Here is a 15,169-nt window from a genome sequence, read left to right on the forward strand (position 1 = left end):
GCTGCCAATGGGGGCGCTGCAGCCAAGGCTGCCAGCACCTACAATGATTCCACGTGAATGGCACATTTTGATTGTAGACCTTAAGGATTGTTTTTTCACAATTCCACTTCACCCGGATGATGCACCTCGATTTGCCTTTTCGCTGCCCCGAGTCAAAGATTTGAATGGGTCGTGCTCCCTCAAGGGATGCGTAACAGCCCCACCATATGTCATTTATCCGTAGCGGCCGCCTTGCAGCCCATCCATCAAGCATGGCCACAAGCAATCATTTATCATTATATGGATGACATTTTAGTAGCCCAGGCTGCTCCCTTTTCACACAATCAAAGCAAATATTTGCATGATACGTTACTGGCCAGAGGATTACAGGTTGCTCCAGAAAAGATACAGGTTACCAGCCCATGGAAATATTTGGGATGGCACATTAGTGATACTATAGTCAGACCACAAAAGGTTACACTGACAACTGCCGTCCACACCCTACGGGATGCACAGAAACTTATGGGAGATTTACAATGGGTCAGGGCCGTAGTAGGCATTCAAAACGAGGAGCTGGAGCCTCTTCGCCCTTTATTAAAGGGCTCGGATCCAGCTACCCCTGTCCGTTTGTCTAGGCACAACAGGCTTGTTTACAGCACTTAACGGATTTAGTTACATCATGATGGGCATCTCGTCCGTTTGAAGATGAGCCATATAGGCTTGTTGTATTGTTATCTGCAGCCTCAGTGTGTGCAGTCATCATGCAGTGGCAAAAGAAAAAAGGGGGAGATGTGATAGCGGTTTTGGAATGGATATTTCTCCCTCTCCAACCGAAGCGTAGTATTGTTACGCACCTGGAGCAAGTAGGGGAAGTGATTAGAAAAGGACGGGATAGGCTGGTGGCCATCACCAGCCAGGAGCCCGATGCAATTCACATACCAATGGCACAAGCAGATTTGGACATGTCTGGTAGGAGTTCCCACTTTTAGGATCGAGTATTTTAAACCATTTAGCGTTCACAGTTGTAGTCAATCCCTAAACGTAAGCCATTGTGCAGCAATTGATTTTTTACTATTGGCACAAGGACATGGATGTGAGGACTTTGAGGGAATGTGTTGCTTGAACCTGTCAGATCACAGTGAATCTATCCACAAGAAGATTCAGTGGCTACAAGATCATACGAAGAAAATACAACAAGAGCAGGGACTTTTGGATGGATGGCTACAGGGTTTGTTTGGCCCTTTGCCTCAATGGTTGTTAAGTTTGATCAAAGAACTATTGTGGATAGCAGTTGTGCTGTGCTTGCTGGGTGTATTCCTCTGTATTACTTTTAGTTGTGTTAAGCGGATGCTCTCCCAGGCTCTTCAACAAGTTTGGGTTGCTCAAAAGAAAAACGGGGGAATTGTAGAGAATTGACTGGACGAGCATGGATATCAGGCTGTACAAATGAGCAACCCTGACTTGCTGATATGGAGTAACCTTGGAGACACCTTGAAGGACAAGTAATGAGGGAGTAAGAATGAATGCTATGTAAAAACAGGATGAAGGGGTTGGCGAGACGGGGCAGTGAATATGTGGATAGCCAATAGCATAGAGCTTTGCGGCATGAACTATAGTAGTAAGTCAATTAGATATAGCCAGCAGGATGCTTGAGCGTGTGAACAGCATACGATGGTATATAAGCAGGTTAAGTTGCTGAAATAAACGGATCATATTGCAAGCTCATATTGAGTCGTCTTATGATTCCGCAAGCCCGCCTCTGACATGGAGCAATCTTTCTCCCTGCACTGGGTATTGTCTGTAGCCCTCTGTTTTCCTCGGGGCCAGAGGACAGCTTTGTTAGATACCCTGCCTTAATGCTGGCAGCCAGACAGCTCCAGCCCCACCAGGCAGGGAGGAAATTCATGAATGTCTTGGCCCACTCCCTCCTGCCAAGCAGCACTGTCCTCTGTCAAACCAGCAGTCAAACTAGCTTCAGAGGCAGGCAGAGGTGGGTCTGGACAGCTTGACCAAGCAAGTTTTATGGAAAGGTACCACACCAGTTCCCAAAAGTGCTGAATGCAGTACTTGAGTTTGCCTGGCTTTTTGGACTGTGACACATAGATTCACAAACCAAAGTAAGGCAGGACACAACATTCAAACTTACTGGACAGTTCCTGAGCAGAGCGATTGGTTTGATGCCTGTTTGGGGGTGATTCTGGTCATCCTTTCCTTTGCTGCTGGCAAAGAGAGGGAGAAGAAATAGGCTAAAAGGCTGCACCTGGGAAATCCGTCTCTCTGTTGGTGTTGATATTACAGGTTGATGCTCAGGTCCAGAGACACAGTCTGGTTTGTGATGTTTGCAGCCTGGACTGGGGAGTTTTCCTATCCTTTTCAAAGGTGACCAAATTTGTTGACCTTTGTCAGCAGTACTGGGGAGCAGCAGGAGAAGGTAGCAAGCAGATCTGGACAGCATAAGGGCTTGTAGTGGAACAGGGAGAGAAGACAGGACAGCACTTCATGTGTCTAAAGATAGGGTATTTGTGCGCACTTGCCTACCAGGGTGGTGGGTAAGGATGTAAGGTGCCCGGAGAAGGTTGGAGTTGGGGTGAAGTGTTAAATATGCAGAAAGTGCTGGAGTATGTTTTCCTGCAGGTGTGTCTTGGGGAGGCAGACAGTAGTGTCTTAAGAGAGTGAGGGCTGCTCAGAGTGTGGGTTTTTAAAAGAGTTGGTAATAAATCAATAAAAACATGCAGCTAAGGGAACATTTGCAATAAAATTTTCACCACTGTAATAACTGAAATAAGAAGTAGCCAGAGCTCATTCCCAAAGTACTTCCATAGAGTGAATAATAAGGAAACTGAATCAAAGAAATGCAGATACTGTATCAATTTCTACCTACCTGTTTATTTGTTAAAAATTCATCTAAAAAGTTCAAGTAAATGTTCATCATTTCTTAGCCAAAAAGACACTTCTGAAGTCAATCTTTACTAAAAATAGGCAGTGAATTTTTCTCTCGTAATACTAAAAGTAGAACGCCTTCTTTGTAATAAGTGATAGCATCTTTAAAATTACCTGAGATCCCCAACTGGTAATATGTGATGCAAAGAGCACACTCACTCTCCTCACCAAAGCTTGGCCAGCATGAAAGGGACATCTCAAGAGTCTGGCCACTCAATATAAAGTCTTTACTAAAACGTGTGCAATCCAGAAGGGAGTCAACTCTCCAAGTAAGCTAAAAACTGATGAAAAATCCTATTACAACAACAAAATAGATTCAAAAAGAGAAGCTACTCCAAATGTTCTTTCTCCGTGTTAAGAAAAGATAATTTCCAACCAATAACAGGAATACACTTTTCAAAAATGGATGTTAGAAATCAATTCTAAAGTGTGTAAGACCTGTCTCTTCATTTCATTCCCTTCCTTCCCTTTCTTAGCCTTTTATTTTTCTTTGACTGTGGCAAAGTTGAGACTCTCAGCTGTTCACTTTGCTTTTAGGAACCAATTCAGCCATTGCATAGGGGAAGGTGATTTGGTTGGCGTAGCAAAAGAAATGAGCTCATCCCACACACCTGGCTCTGATCCTGCATGCAGCTTGCACACTGGGCTGCTGGCATGTGGGAAGGCAAGTGTGCGCTCTACTATGCAAGTGCTTTGGGTCTCAAAGGGCTACCAATAAGCATGCCATGACTCTTCCTTGTTGCAATGACTCAGCTAGTCCAAAGAAATTAATCATTCACCAAAGTGGTGAAAGATCCCTCATGGTGAGTGACAGCGCCTGGAAATCAGTTAATTTTATCCCCTCAAAAGGTCACTGAAGAGTATGCTGTGAAATGTCCTATACCCAGCCACAAGTGCCTTCTTGAATCCTGAGGAGAAGCTACACGCAGACACCAAAGATGCTGATACTGTGCATGGAGTGTGCGGATGAGTCAGCTGGGGAAAGGATTTGGACTTCCAGCAAAATCAGTCCCAAATTGAGCAGCACGTGAATGTGTCCAGGCTCTGTGCTGGGTCCAAAAACCTCAGCACAAAGGAAAGCCTAACTCAATATTCAAAATCACAAACAATTTAAAATTTGAGCCTAATGTTGAGAAATAGCCATTGATTTTATAAGGCAACAGCAATAATAATCTTATAAAGACCTGTGTTTCCCCTAGGGGTATTTAGTTTACATAGGGCAAGCCCAAAACAAATTTGCTCATCAAATTCTCCCAGTTTGTTTTCATTAAACCTTTATGAATTCCTGAAACAGCTGCAAAACTATGGGAGATTGTGTTGTGGAAGATCAATTTAAGCACAGATTGCTAAAAAGGAAAAAAAGATGTCAACCAGATCTCTGGTTGAGAGATCTGTGTCTTCATGTAATTCAAAGATAAAATTAATCTATCCACCAGATTTTAGCAGCCCCTATAGCTGCTGTGCAGTATGGATGGACTCTAGAGCATAGTTTTATTGTTTCCCCAAGGACAATGTCTCTCATTGAAACACGTACATCCAACTGGGGTTGGTTCCTAATGGCAATGACATGTAAAATAAATGTGGGAGCCTCAGTATGTAAGGACCAAGAATCTGTTATAAAATAAGGCCTGTGCAGTCATAAATTCCTTAAATACATGAAGCAAATGTAGTTAAACTCCTCTAAAGAGTGGTCTCCTGTATCATTAAGAAAGAGCTGGATAGCAGTTTGAAACATTGGATGAACCTTCATAAAAACTGCTTTACTTTACTTTAAACAAATCATCCTGCTTGAAGTGAAAATATGTCTTGTTAAAGCATCCAAGCAGTAAGGCTATATCCATAAACTCAGCTAGACATTCTCCCAAGGGATGCGTTACATATATTCACAGCTAAGTCTGTGAAGCCCAGGCTTCTGGGCAAAACCAATAAGCAAGGACAAGCTGCTGCTCATTTTGATGTGTTTAGCACTCTGATCTACTCAGACCAATCCTTCCTTTTTGGATAATACTTGTTTAAAAAGAGTTACTCCAACCACAGCAATATTTCTGAGGGCACACAAGGAAGGCATGGGGTATTCAGGGTTATTCTGGTGCTGCAAATTGGAGGTGGGAAGAAGTGAGCTATGTTAGAGAGCTGATGAGCGGTGTAGTACCATTAGGGAGGCAAGGACCCTATCCCACAACAGGGCAGGATGCCAGGCAGTACCCAACTCCCGCAGCTGTGGAAACTGTCAGAGCTCTCCTCCACGTCCTTTTTTACGCTGGCAGACACACTGAGTTTGCAGAGCATCGCAGGGGCAGGCTATGAAGACCCATCTGAAAGGCTAGGGCCTGAACCTGCTCATCAGCAACGCAGGCATCGGCTCACATGCCACGTAACTGTGACAGATGGGTAGTTGCAGAACACATGTCATTTGTGATGCATCTCAGGAGAAGAGCTTCACGATGAGGAAAGACTTCTTTACTGTGAGGATGGCAGAACACTGGAACAGGTTGCCCAGAGAGGTTATGGAGTCTCCTTCTCTGGAGATATTCAAAACCCACCTGGACGTGATCCTGTGCAGCATGACCCTTCTTGAGCAGGGGATTTGGACTAGATAATCTCCAGGTGTTCCTTCCAATCTCAACCATTCTGTGATAGCCTGGGGATGTGCCAGGAGGCACACCAATGTGTGCTGGCCTAAGGGACAAGATTCATGCTGATGAAACACTAGGATAGATGTGCTATCGCAAGAGGTGTGCAGCCCCCAGCAGAGCCTTCTATGAGACATGGGGTACTGCAGCAGATGTGCTGTTGTGATGGATACGTCACCACTGTAGAAACTCCAATGATAGAGGTGCCATGCTGTATCTGCTATTGCAGTGTACATGCTACCTTGATTGAAGTGTTTCAGGACAGACTAGCTACCATGAGAGATGTGCTGCCCTTGGCAGAAGAGTTGCAGGCATGATTACAGGGCCGTAGCTGTGCCACGGCAGCAGATGTGGCAGAGTATCCTGAAAGAGAGGATATTGTGTGATGCCACCTGGTGCTAGGACAATATGGTGGGCCAGAGCTGGCAGCAAGCAGGCAGTAAGCTGTGGTAGGCCAGGTACATGGATAGCCAGACTCTCTGGTCAGACCCTCCTGCTTTCCATGCAAGTCTTGGTCCACAGCAGTGATGTTGACTCTTGTCCCCTTCTGCAGGCCCCTCTGATGGTGGAGCACAGTGTATGGGGCATCCTAACCATGCTGGCCAGCCTCTAGCAGGACACTACAAGTACCTTCTTCAGCCAGGAAGGAAACAGCGTGTCCTGGTGATAGACTGCTGGCCAGGAGCTGGAGCTGTACTGGAGCCCCATGTCTGCTGTCCCTGCCAGCCTTCCACTCACCTGTCCGCTGCAGCGCCCACAGTCTGCTGCTCATCTTTTGCTGGACTCAGGCTGCCAGGGAGACAGGAAGGACATGAGAGTCAGCTTCTCGCTCCCTTCTTTCTTACCCCATGCATGGAGTCTTGCAGTGCCCCTGTCCCCCTGCCTCTGTAAATGGCGGGAGCTGACACCTCTCTCCTCTGGCTCTGCATGCACAGCCTTTTGCCAATATGGGGCTTGTGCCAGGTGGCCTGTGCCTGTGATGACCCAGCTCCCTGCTCCTGTCCCCCACAGCAGCTGCCTGTGAGTGGGTAGCCCTCACCAGTGTGCTCCTGGTCCCCCATCCTGGTTACTGTTTGTGAGTGGCAGGTGTCTATCCCCGCCACGAGACCTGCTACTGTGCCCTCCCAGACATGGGGCAGGGCATCCCCCTGTCACCACTGGCATGAGGCTGTGTCCCTGCAGCAATGCCTGTGAAGGGGTTTCTACCCAGCCAGCGCTTCCCTTGCCCATGCACCCATGCTAGCTTGCTGCCCGCAGCCTTTTGCAGCGCACCCTTCGGGCAGATGCACGGGCCCTCAGCCCTTCCTGGCCCAGCCGGGACCTGGTGCCTCTTGCTGCCCTCCCAGTGGAGGCCAAGGGCCACAAGCAGAAGCTGGAAGTGTCTCTCTGCTCAGGCATCTCTGGGGAACAACGGAGCCTGCAGGCAGGAGAGGGGCCAGGCCCCAGCAGCCCCAGGCTGTCATCGTGAGGTCTGACTGTTGCCAGGCTCTGTCAGCCCCATATGTCACCATGGAGTCAGATCCGGTTGGCCCCAGGCTGTCACCGTGGGGCCAAGTCTCACTGGCCCTGGGCTGTCACTGTAGAGCTGGCCCCAGGGGAAGAGTGAGGACCCAGCTGAGCTGTCATGTCCCCACATATCCACAGCCCAAACTGCTGGCGACCCCCAGGGACGTGCTGGGAGCCCTTCTCCACCCTCGACATGCATGCTGCCAGCAATGCCTGGGGTATGTGCTCAGTCCCTCTCTGAAGCGGGTGGCCTCACACGCACTGAGCCTCCTCCTGCCCTCCCAGGGGCTGGGGGTCACTGTCCTCAGGCTAGAGCTCCCCTGTTCCCTGCAGGAACCTTGTCCAGCTGGGCATGCCCCGGGCACCATTCCCCAGCCCTCGCCTCAGCTAGCAGCCTCCATGTCCTGGGTGAGCTGCATCCGCAGAGCATCCAGACAGGGACAGGACATGCCACTCTGAGCTCCCTGATGGGTTGGTAGCTTCTGGCTGAGCCTGAAGGCCAGCTCTCCTTGCACTGCCCCCTGACCGTGCGAGTGCCTTGCGTCCCATCTTGCATCACTAAGACCAGGAGTTCCCGGTGGGCTCTGGACCCATGGAGAGGATGCAGGAGGCAGGACACAGTTTGCTGTAGAGCAACCCTTTTGCAGTGCCATGTGGGGAGAGGGCGCATGAGTTCCCATGACTCCCCAGTCCCACTGAGCTATCCCAGGCTGGAGTGGTGCCCATGTGGCACGCGAGCACAGCCAGCTGGGGGAAAGGGAGCCCGATGGCTTCTCAGGGTCTTTGCCAGCCCTGTGCTGCCTTCCCTCAGCACTCATGTGGGCCCCACAGCCCCTGGGGTGACCCAGCTCCTCAGAAATGGGCACCAGCCTGGGACACCTGCCCCAGGATAATTTGCTTCCTGGAGACCATGTTTCCAGAGCACGGTTACCTTCCCACAGAACCCACAGGCCGCCACTCATGGGGATCCCCATGCACAGCCATGAGTCAGAAGAACTAGCCTGGTGGCACTGCTACACAAAACACTAAGGAGTCCTGCCTAGGAAGAAGGCTGCCCTCGGCAAGTTCATACCACAAACACACATCCGGTTGCAGTCACAGATGGACACGGTAGCACTGCTGCTCATGGACACGGGTTTATTGAGGATGTGGGCACAGTGCAGCAACAAAGGGACCTGCTGCCAGGATCTGGGCATGACGCTGTGCTGGTGTCTCACCAGGGCAGTGCTTTCCCTTCCCAGTCCAGGAAAGTCCCCGTGTCCTTCTCAGAGAGGGAGCAGAGCACATTCAGCATTCCTTGTACGCTCATGTCCACTGTCAGTGGGGCCTGCAGGGACAGAGGAGAAACACAACTTTGTGCTCAAGGCCTTCTAAGGGTCTGAGCAGGCTCCTGCTTCGGCCAACGCCTTACTGAGCCCGTGGCTTGAAGCTCACTGGGGTGAGTGAAGCGAGGAGACACTAGCACTTTGCAGGAAGGCTTCCTGCCTGCCTTCTCCTTCCCTCCTGTGCCACAAGCTCCGAGCATTGTCCACACAGCTCCACTGGAGCCCCGCAGCTCTCAGGATGTTCGGTACAGAGGACGCTCTGGGTTCCTGAACAATGAGATTCTTCTGGACCTGCCCCAGAAAACATCCTCCCTTGTGTCCTGCTGAGTTCCCTACGTCCGTTTGCACCCAGCCAGGGTGGAGAGCGGCGCAGAGGATGCCGTGCTGCCGGTACCCCAAGAACTGGCACTTGGTGAGCATGTTCAGAGCAGCCTGCAAGGAGGAACCACAAGGATCACTGTGGGGAGGAAAACAGTGCCCTCCCCTAGGGAACATGTGCAGACTCCAAGGCAGGGGCAGAGGAGGGCAGGCAAGCAGAGCTCCCTACAACACACAGTGCTGCCACAGTCTCCAGGCACAGGCACTCAGCACAGCTGAGAATGACACTGGGAAGTGGCATACAGCATCTCCTGGCATGGACAGGAAGGAAGCGAGTGCTGTGGGAGGGAGAAAGGGACTCCCGAGAACCATTGCAAGTGGAAAGAGATGGCAGGAGGGAGGGAGAGGAGTCATAAGAGGGCTTGAGGGGGTTTGGGAGATAAAAAGCTTGGGTGCTCATGCTGTGCCAGCACAGCGTGGCAGTACCTTGCTGCAGCGGTATGAGATATATTGCACATTATCCCAGAAACATATTTTCTCAATGGAGCCAACAATGCTGGACATGTTGATGATGGCTGCCTTGCTGCAGCTCAGCTCAGAGCTCGAGCTTCCCTGGGCAGCCTTCTTCAGCAAGGGCAGGAATGCCTGCAACGAGAGGAAAGAAGGGCCTGTGCAGATGCACTTCAGGAGATTCAAACTGCTCCTTCCACACTGCATCACGTCAGCACCAAATCAGTGAGCAGATTCCTGCTCTCGCAGCCTCAGACCACCAGGTTCCTGCTCCTTGGCACTTACCCATGGCTCCTTGCACTCCCCATCTGAGCTGGAGAATACAAGGCTGTTGTCAGGACGAGAGCCCACTGGGCTCTGGAGCAGAGAGCAGGCCCTTCCCTTCAGCCCTTCCCACCTGCCTCGGATCTCCCAGCTCCAGGAGCTGGAACCAAGGGGAAGCAATGTTCCCTGGAGCAGAGCTGCAAAGCCACAGGTGGGGGTTCTCACCTGGCTCACCAGCAGGGGCCCAATTGTGTTGGTGGCATACACCTGGGACATGTTCTCCACAGTCTCAGTTTCCAAAGAGATCACCTTTGCAATCCCAGCATTGTTGATGAGGAGGTTCAGCCCAGAGCCCTTCAGGTGCTCCCTGACACTGGCTGCAGCTGCCTGGATGCTGGCAGGGTCAGTGACTTCTACAGAGCCAACACAGAGCAGGTAAGTACCTGCTTCCCTTTGTGCCTCCCATGACGGCCTGATGCGAGGGCACAGGAGCCCCATGTGCCCTCAGGGATATGCTGGGGCAGGAATCAGGGCACGTGGGAGAAAGGGGGCCCCAGAGGAGAGAGGAGCCCAGGGCCTCTCCCTGCCAGGCAGGAAGGCAGGAGTCTCTGGCATGGCTGGAGACAGGCTGTGGGCAGGAGTGACAGCAGTGAGCCTGCTTCCCCCACTACTTGCTGGGACTGTTGGCACCGCTCCCACCTCTCACTGGGTTGCTGCGGTGCGCACAGCATGCCAGGTGAGTGGCTGGGCTGTGGGAGCAGATAGTGCTGGTTAACGAGGGGAGCCTGGGCAAGGGGCCCTCACCCTTGGGGCACAGCCAGGAGCACCTACCAAGCGGAATGATGACCAGGTTGGGGTGCTTGGAGGCCAAATGCTGTAACTCCTGCAAGAGAGGGCACAACAGAGAGGCAGGGACACCTGGGCAGACGTCAGCTCTCAGCCTGTGCCAGGCACAGCCACTGTCGCTCCTGCTCTGTCCCTGCACTGCCCCATGCCCAGCAGCCTACCCTGGGTGCCCTGCTCCAGCCGGACACGGCTCCATGCCTCCTGCACACATCACATGCCACTACCTCACCCTCTGCCCTCCTGTTGCAGACACAAGCCTTTCCCTCTAGCCCTTGAGGAGATGAGTGCCAGGCTGTGCCAGGAGCTCCCTGCCTGTCCTCCAGGAGCCCTAGCCTCTCTGCACACCCCATGCACAGCTCACTGGGCTGCCCTGTGCCCTGGCAACTGCAGTGCAGGGTTGCAGCTTCCCATCTGAGCCCTTACAAATCTTCTCCTGGCCCAAACATGCCCCCCAGGCAGCATGTGATGACCTGTGCTTCCACCCCCAGCAAAGTCAGCTCCACTGAGCCTCACCTGTGCTTGCTCTCCCTTGGGGTCCTGGTAGGCTGCAAAGACCCACTCAGGTGGGTTTGGCATCTGCAGGAGCTGCTTGACAATTCCCAGGCCAATTCCTTGATTGGCCCCAGTGACCAGAGTGGAGCGGACACAAAGCCCTGCCATGGTGCTGCTCCTCCTGCCTCTGCTCTAGCTTGACTAGCTCACTCAGATCCTTAATGCTACTTATAGCTTGTTCGACTGCCACCCCACCCACTCAGGCTTGCACAAAGACTTCACTCTAGGTACAGTCTCTCCAGCTCTCTAGGACCCAGTTCCTGCTTGGGCACCAGTCCTCATCGCTCCAAAGGCCAAAAGTCACTTAACTTTCCCAAACACACAGAACTGACCTCTAGGACCTTGGCCCTGTGAAGCAGGAGCCCAGGAGAAGGTGTGCTGAGGGAGGAGGAAGGGAGCAGCCAGTGGAAGGGATGCAGGGTGCCCCATGGCTCAGGTGGGCCTGACAGCTTCACAGCATTTCTGTGTCTTTCCCATATAACACCAGTCGGAGGTGAACGTATTCCCCTTCTGCTGGTTTCCAGAGCCCTTCAGATGCAGCTGCAGGAGGAATTGTGAGGAACTTCAGCTAAGGCTTTTATTCCTTCTGGATTAATTATTCACTGTCCCTCCTTCAGAATGACTCCTCAGTACTTCACCTCTGTACAACACAGCTAGAGCTTAGATGGAGGTGCACAATGCCCTTTAGTTGCTAATGCAGTGCATAAATATATAGTATCCGTTAAACAATCATCAGAATTTTGCTTGTTATCAATAAATCATCTGCATATTGTATTAAAATCGAACCACCAGGAAACTCAATGTCTTTCAAATCTTTTTTTTTTTTTTTTTTAATATTTGAGCGAATTTGGTAGAGACCCAGTAACCCTTGCAGAAGTCACATCTGTGTTAACGGCTGTCCTTTCCAAGTAAGGCAAATTAGGGCCAGCTCTTTTCATCTATTGGAATGCTAAAAAAGAAATTGCAGCAGTTAAGTGATCACAGTAAAATATCCAGCCCAACACAGTGTTTGCAGAAGGATCAGGTACCACTGGAGGAGGAGTCACCATATGTTGATTGATAGTCCACAAGTCTTGCACAAAGGCTATGCTGGATCTCCAGCTCTATCTAGTTTATTCTTTTATTATTATTATTCTATAGAGCATATGGAAGTATCATATGGTAAAACACATACTCTCAGAATCCCCAGCTATATCTCAGTCTATTTATTTTTGTATGCTTTTCCTGGCTTCTTGGGGAACTGGATACTGTTTTACTGCTAGTGGGGTTCCTCCCTTTGTTTTCAAGATCCCAGGTTGGGCTGAAGCTGGTAAGTCAACATCCGTACTGCTTTTACTCCAGTTAACACTTTGGGTACTTTCACCCTGGGGATCGAACCTTAGGTTTAATCACATTCATCCCCATAAATATTGAACCCGTTTCATTGGGTGATAAACACAATTCGACATCCAGGGTTTGCAAAAGATCTCTTCCCAGCAAACGTGCTGGAGATACTTCAGTTAATGCAAATCTCCCCCATACACTTTTGTTTCCTATTGTTACTAATCGGAGTTCACTTAATCTTTTTCTCTCTTTTGTTTTCTTCTCCAGTCTCCATGTCTTAATACCCTATCTTTGGTTCCAAATCCTTTTAGGGTAAAATTTAAAGGAGATAACACGGCTCCCATATCCACTAAAAATTCAACTTCTTGTCCCTCCGCTTTTCCTATTATATGTCCCTTCTAATCCAAGCGAATGCCTCACAAACTAAAAATCCCTAGATCTTATCTCCCCCAAGAGCTTTCAGAATCTCCTGCCTGTAGTCATTGTGAATGATTTCTTTCACGCACTAACTCTTTGCGTTGGTAATTTCCTTCCCTAGTCAGGCTTCATGGCCGAAGGGGGCATTCCCACTGCAAATGTTTTAAATTCCCACGATAGCAACACTCTCTTCTTTCGCTCTGTTCTCAACTTCTTCCCTTGTTTCCTGGTCTCAACCAGAACCCCAGGCTTGGCCTTTCTCTTCCTCAACCCCTTTCTTTCACTTACAAAGTCCCTACTAGAGCCACTACTTATAATCTTTTGTAAAGTTTCCCTTTGCCAGCCTGGCGTATGTTCTTTAAAATACTTTCATATATCTGGGGCTGCTTGATCTACAAAAAGACTAGTTACAAGCGCATCGTTGAAGTTTCATGGGGTCATTCCCCCATATCTTAGCAGGGCTTGCCAAAGCCTCCCCAGGAGTCGCTAGGATGTTTGTCTAGTTGCTGTCTTCATTCCCGTACTTTAGCCCAATTTACTCTTACCTTGCCGTATACTCTCATTGGCTCTGTTAAATTTTGGAGTCCTGTTTGGCATATGGCTCCATCTCCTGCATTATTATAATCCCAATTTGGATCATCTGCCGGTCAGGGATTTCTTTTCCCTCCGGTCTGCTGAGCTAGTTCTGCATCCTTATTAACTATTTTATCTAGCTCATCTAGTTAGAATAATTACCCCAAAGAATCTGGGTATTTCCCCAGCTTGGACTGAATCCTGTGCATATGTTAGAAAACAGCTGAGCACACCGCTCAGTGTCCTTCCTTCACCTCAGAATTTTCCTTCCCCACAAAGCTAGGGGAGCTTAGATACCCTTTCCCACCTCCACCCTCCTACTTGTCCCTCTCCTTGCCCGAGGCCAAACAGGTGATGACGGCCTCTCCGACCCCATGCAGCACAGGCTGCTGCCCTTAACTTATGCAATGCCAAGGCCACAGGCCAAGACAGAGCAAATGGGACAAGAAAACTGCCCGCAGCAACGATAACAGGCTGGAAAACCCAGAAACCCCTAGAACCACCCCTCCCTTCTGGAGACGGCGCAATGGCAGCAGTGGCAGCTGCGCCTGCGCCCTGGCCCCACTTCCGCTTGCAGGTGGTGCCGCTGGTGGTTCCCTTGGCTGTTCCGGGTTAGGGCTATGGCGGAGCTGGGAGTGGAGGAGCGGGGCAAGCTGGAGTGGCTGGGCACTGCAGCGGTGGCCCGTCAGGCTTCGGAGCCTAGGTGGGACAGGCAAGAAGGAGGAGGAGGAGGGATGCCAGGAAGGGGCAGAGTGGCGGTGGAAGGCCGCTGCGGGCCTGCAGCAAGGGCGGTACCCTTCGCTGGGTTGAAAGAGTTACCAACAAGGCCTGGGCAGGGGAGGAGGATGGAGGATGGAGGAGGATGGAGGAGGATGGAGGATAAGAAAGTGTATGGAAGGGGAGAAAAAAAAAATCTTCTGAGCTGAGTGGGAGACTGGCAGAAGGTCACATACAGCTAGCACAAAGCTCCTGCTGCTGAGGTCCTGTGGCTCATTTGCTGCCAGTCAGGATGTTCCTTTTTTTGTGTTGTGTGGATACCATAGCGTCTGGGTGTCTCTACTGTTGCACCTCCCTCGTCAGGGCTTCCTCCTGGTGCCAGTCATCTGAGAGTTAGTGGGTCAGATGCAGCTTAGGATGCCATCACTGAGAAGTGGGTGCATTTTGCTGTCAGTGGGCACTTGAGTGTTCTGCTGGGATCGTGTTGCTTGGTGTGTGAAGCCATTGCTTGGACTCTGGAGATCTTTTTACATTTTTACAATCTGCTGTTCAGATCTGGTGCCTCACCTCTTCTTTTGCAGGTTTGTGTACGAAAACAAGAACATGTCTTCTTGTAAAGTCTATGTCTTGCAGCCTTGGATTGCAAATCTCTTGGAGAATTATGAGCAGCAGGATATCAATGAGAATCTCCTGGCAGGGCAGGTCCTGCAGGTAGGTACCGAGGGAACTGTCTTAACTTGCACAAATAGCACTTGAAATCTGAATTCCTGAAAATACTCAACAATTCCCAATTCAGTGGTTCTGGATGGTGACTCCTCCTCTAAGCTTTTTTGTTTGATTGTTTGTTTTTTGGGTTTTTTTTTGTTGTTTTCTGAAGGTGGAGTAACTGTGCTGTGCCCAGCTCTTGTGGCTTTAGCTAGCTTTTGTGCCTCTAGTATGTGTGATAGACTCTCGTGCAGAGTCTTTCCTCCAAGCCCCTCACCTGAAATCTGCCTTTCTCTTCTCTGTGTCCTATTTTTTTTTTTACCACATTATTTGGGATGAATGGGCCTGATATTGGGCAGCCTAACAGGCTGAAGTGGGACTTGCTGAGAAAGAGGATGTTCTGAAGGTATCACAGAATCTCAGAATGGTTGAGGTTGGAAGGGTCCCTTAGAGATCAACTAATTCAACCCTCTGCTCAAGCAGGATCACCTATAGCACATTGCCCAGGATCATGTCCAGATGCCTTTTGAGTATCTCCAAGGATGGAGATTCCACAACCAA

The 15,169-nt window shown here is 50.2% G+C and overlaps 1 protein-coding gene across 1 annotated transcript; it reads right to left on the bottom strand.

The window, feature by feature from the left end:
* Window positions 1-8,271: 8,271 nt before the first annotated feature.
* LOC134149772 (C-signal-like) lies at window positions 8,272-10,981 on the bottom strand. The gene is made up of 6 exons (XM_062592981.1): window positions 10,835-10,981; window positions 10,307-10,358; window positions 9,701-9,888; window positions 9,188-9,346; window positions 8,675-8,815; window positions 8,272-8,385 (listed from the first exon to the last, which is right to left on the bottom strand). Exons 1-6 carry the CDS (start codon window positions 10,979-10,981, stop codon window positions 8,272-8,274), a joined length of 801 nt encoding a protein of 266 aa, XP_062448965.1.
* Window positions 10,982-15,169: the final 4,188 nt, after the last annotated feature.

This window comes from Rhea pennata, chromosome 21 (assembly GCF_028389875.1).
Source record: "Rhea pennata isolate bPtePen1 chromosome 21, bPtePen1.pri, whole genome shotgun sequence".
Taxonomy (NCBI): Eukaryota; Metazoa; Chordata; class Aves; order Rheiformes; family Rheidae; genus Rhea; species Rhea pennata.

Coding starts and splice junctions, on each gene's coding strand:
- LOC134149772 (XM_062592981.1), bottom strand. CDS start 10,981: ATGGCAGGGCTTTGTGTCCGCTCCACTCTGGTCACTGGGGCCAATCAA. Junction 9,889..10,306: donor CCTGGTCATCATTCCGCTTG/GTAGGTGCTCCT, acceptor TTGGCTCTGTAG/AAGTCACTGACCCTGCCAGC. Junction 9,347..9,700: donor GGCCCCTGCTGGTGAGCCAG/GTGAGAACCCCC, acceptor CTCTCGTTGCAG/GCATTCCTGCCCTTGCTGAA.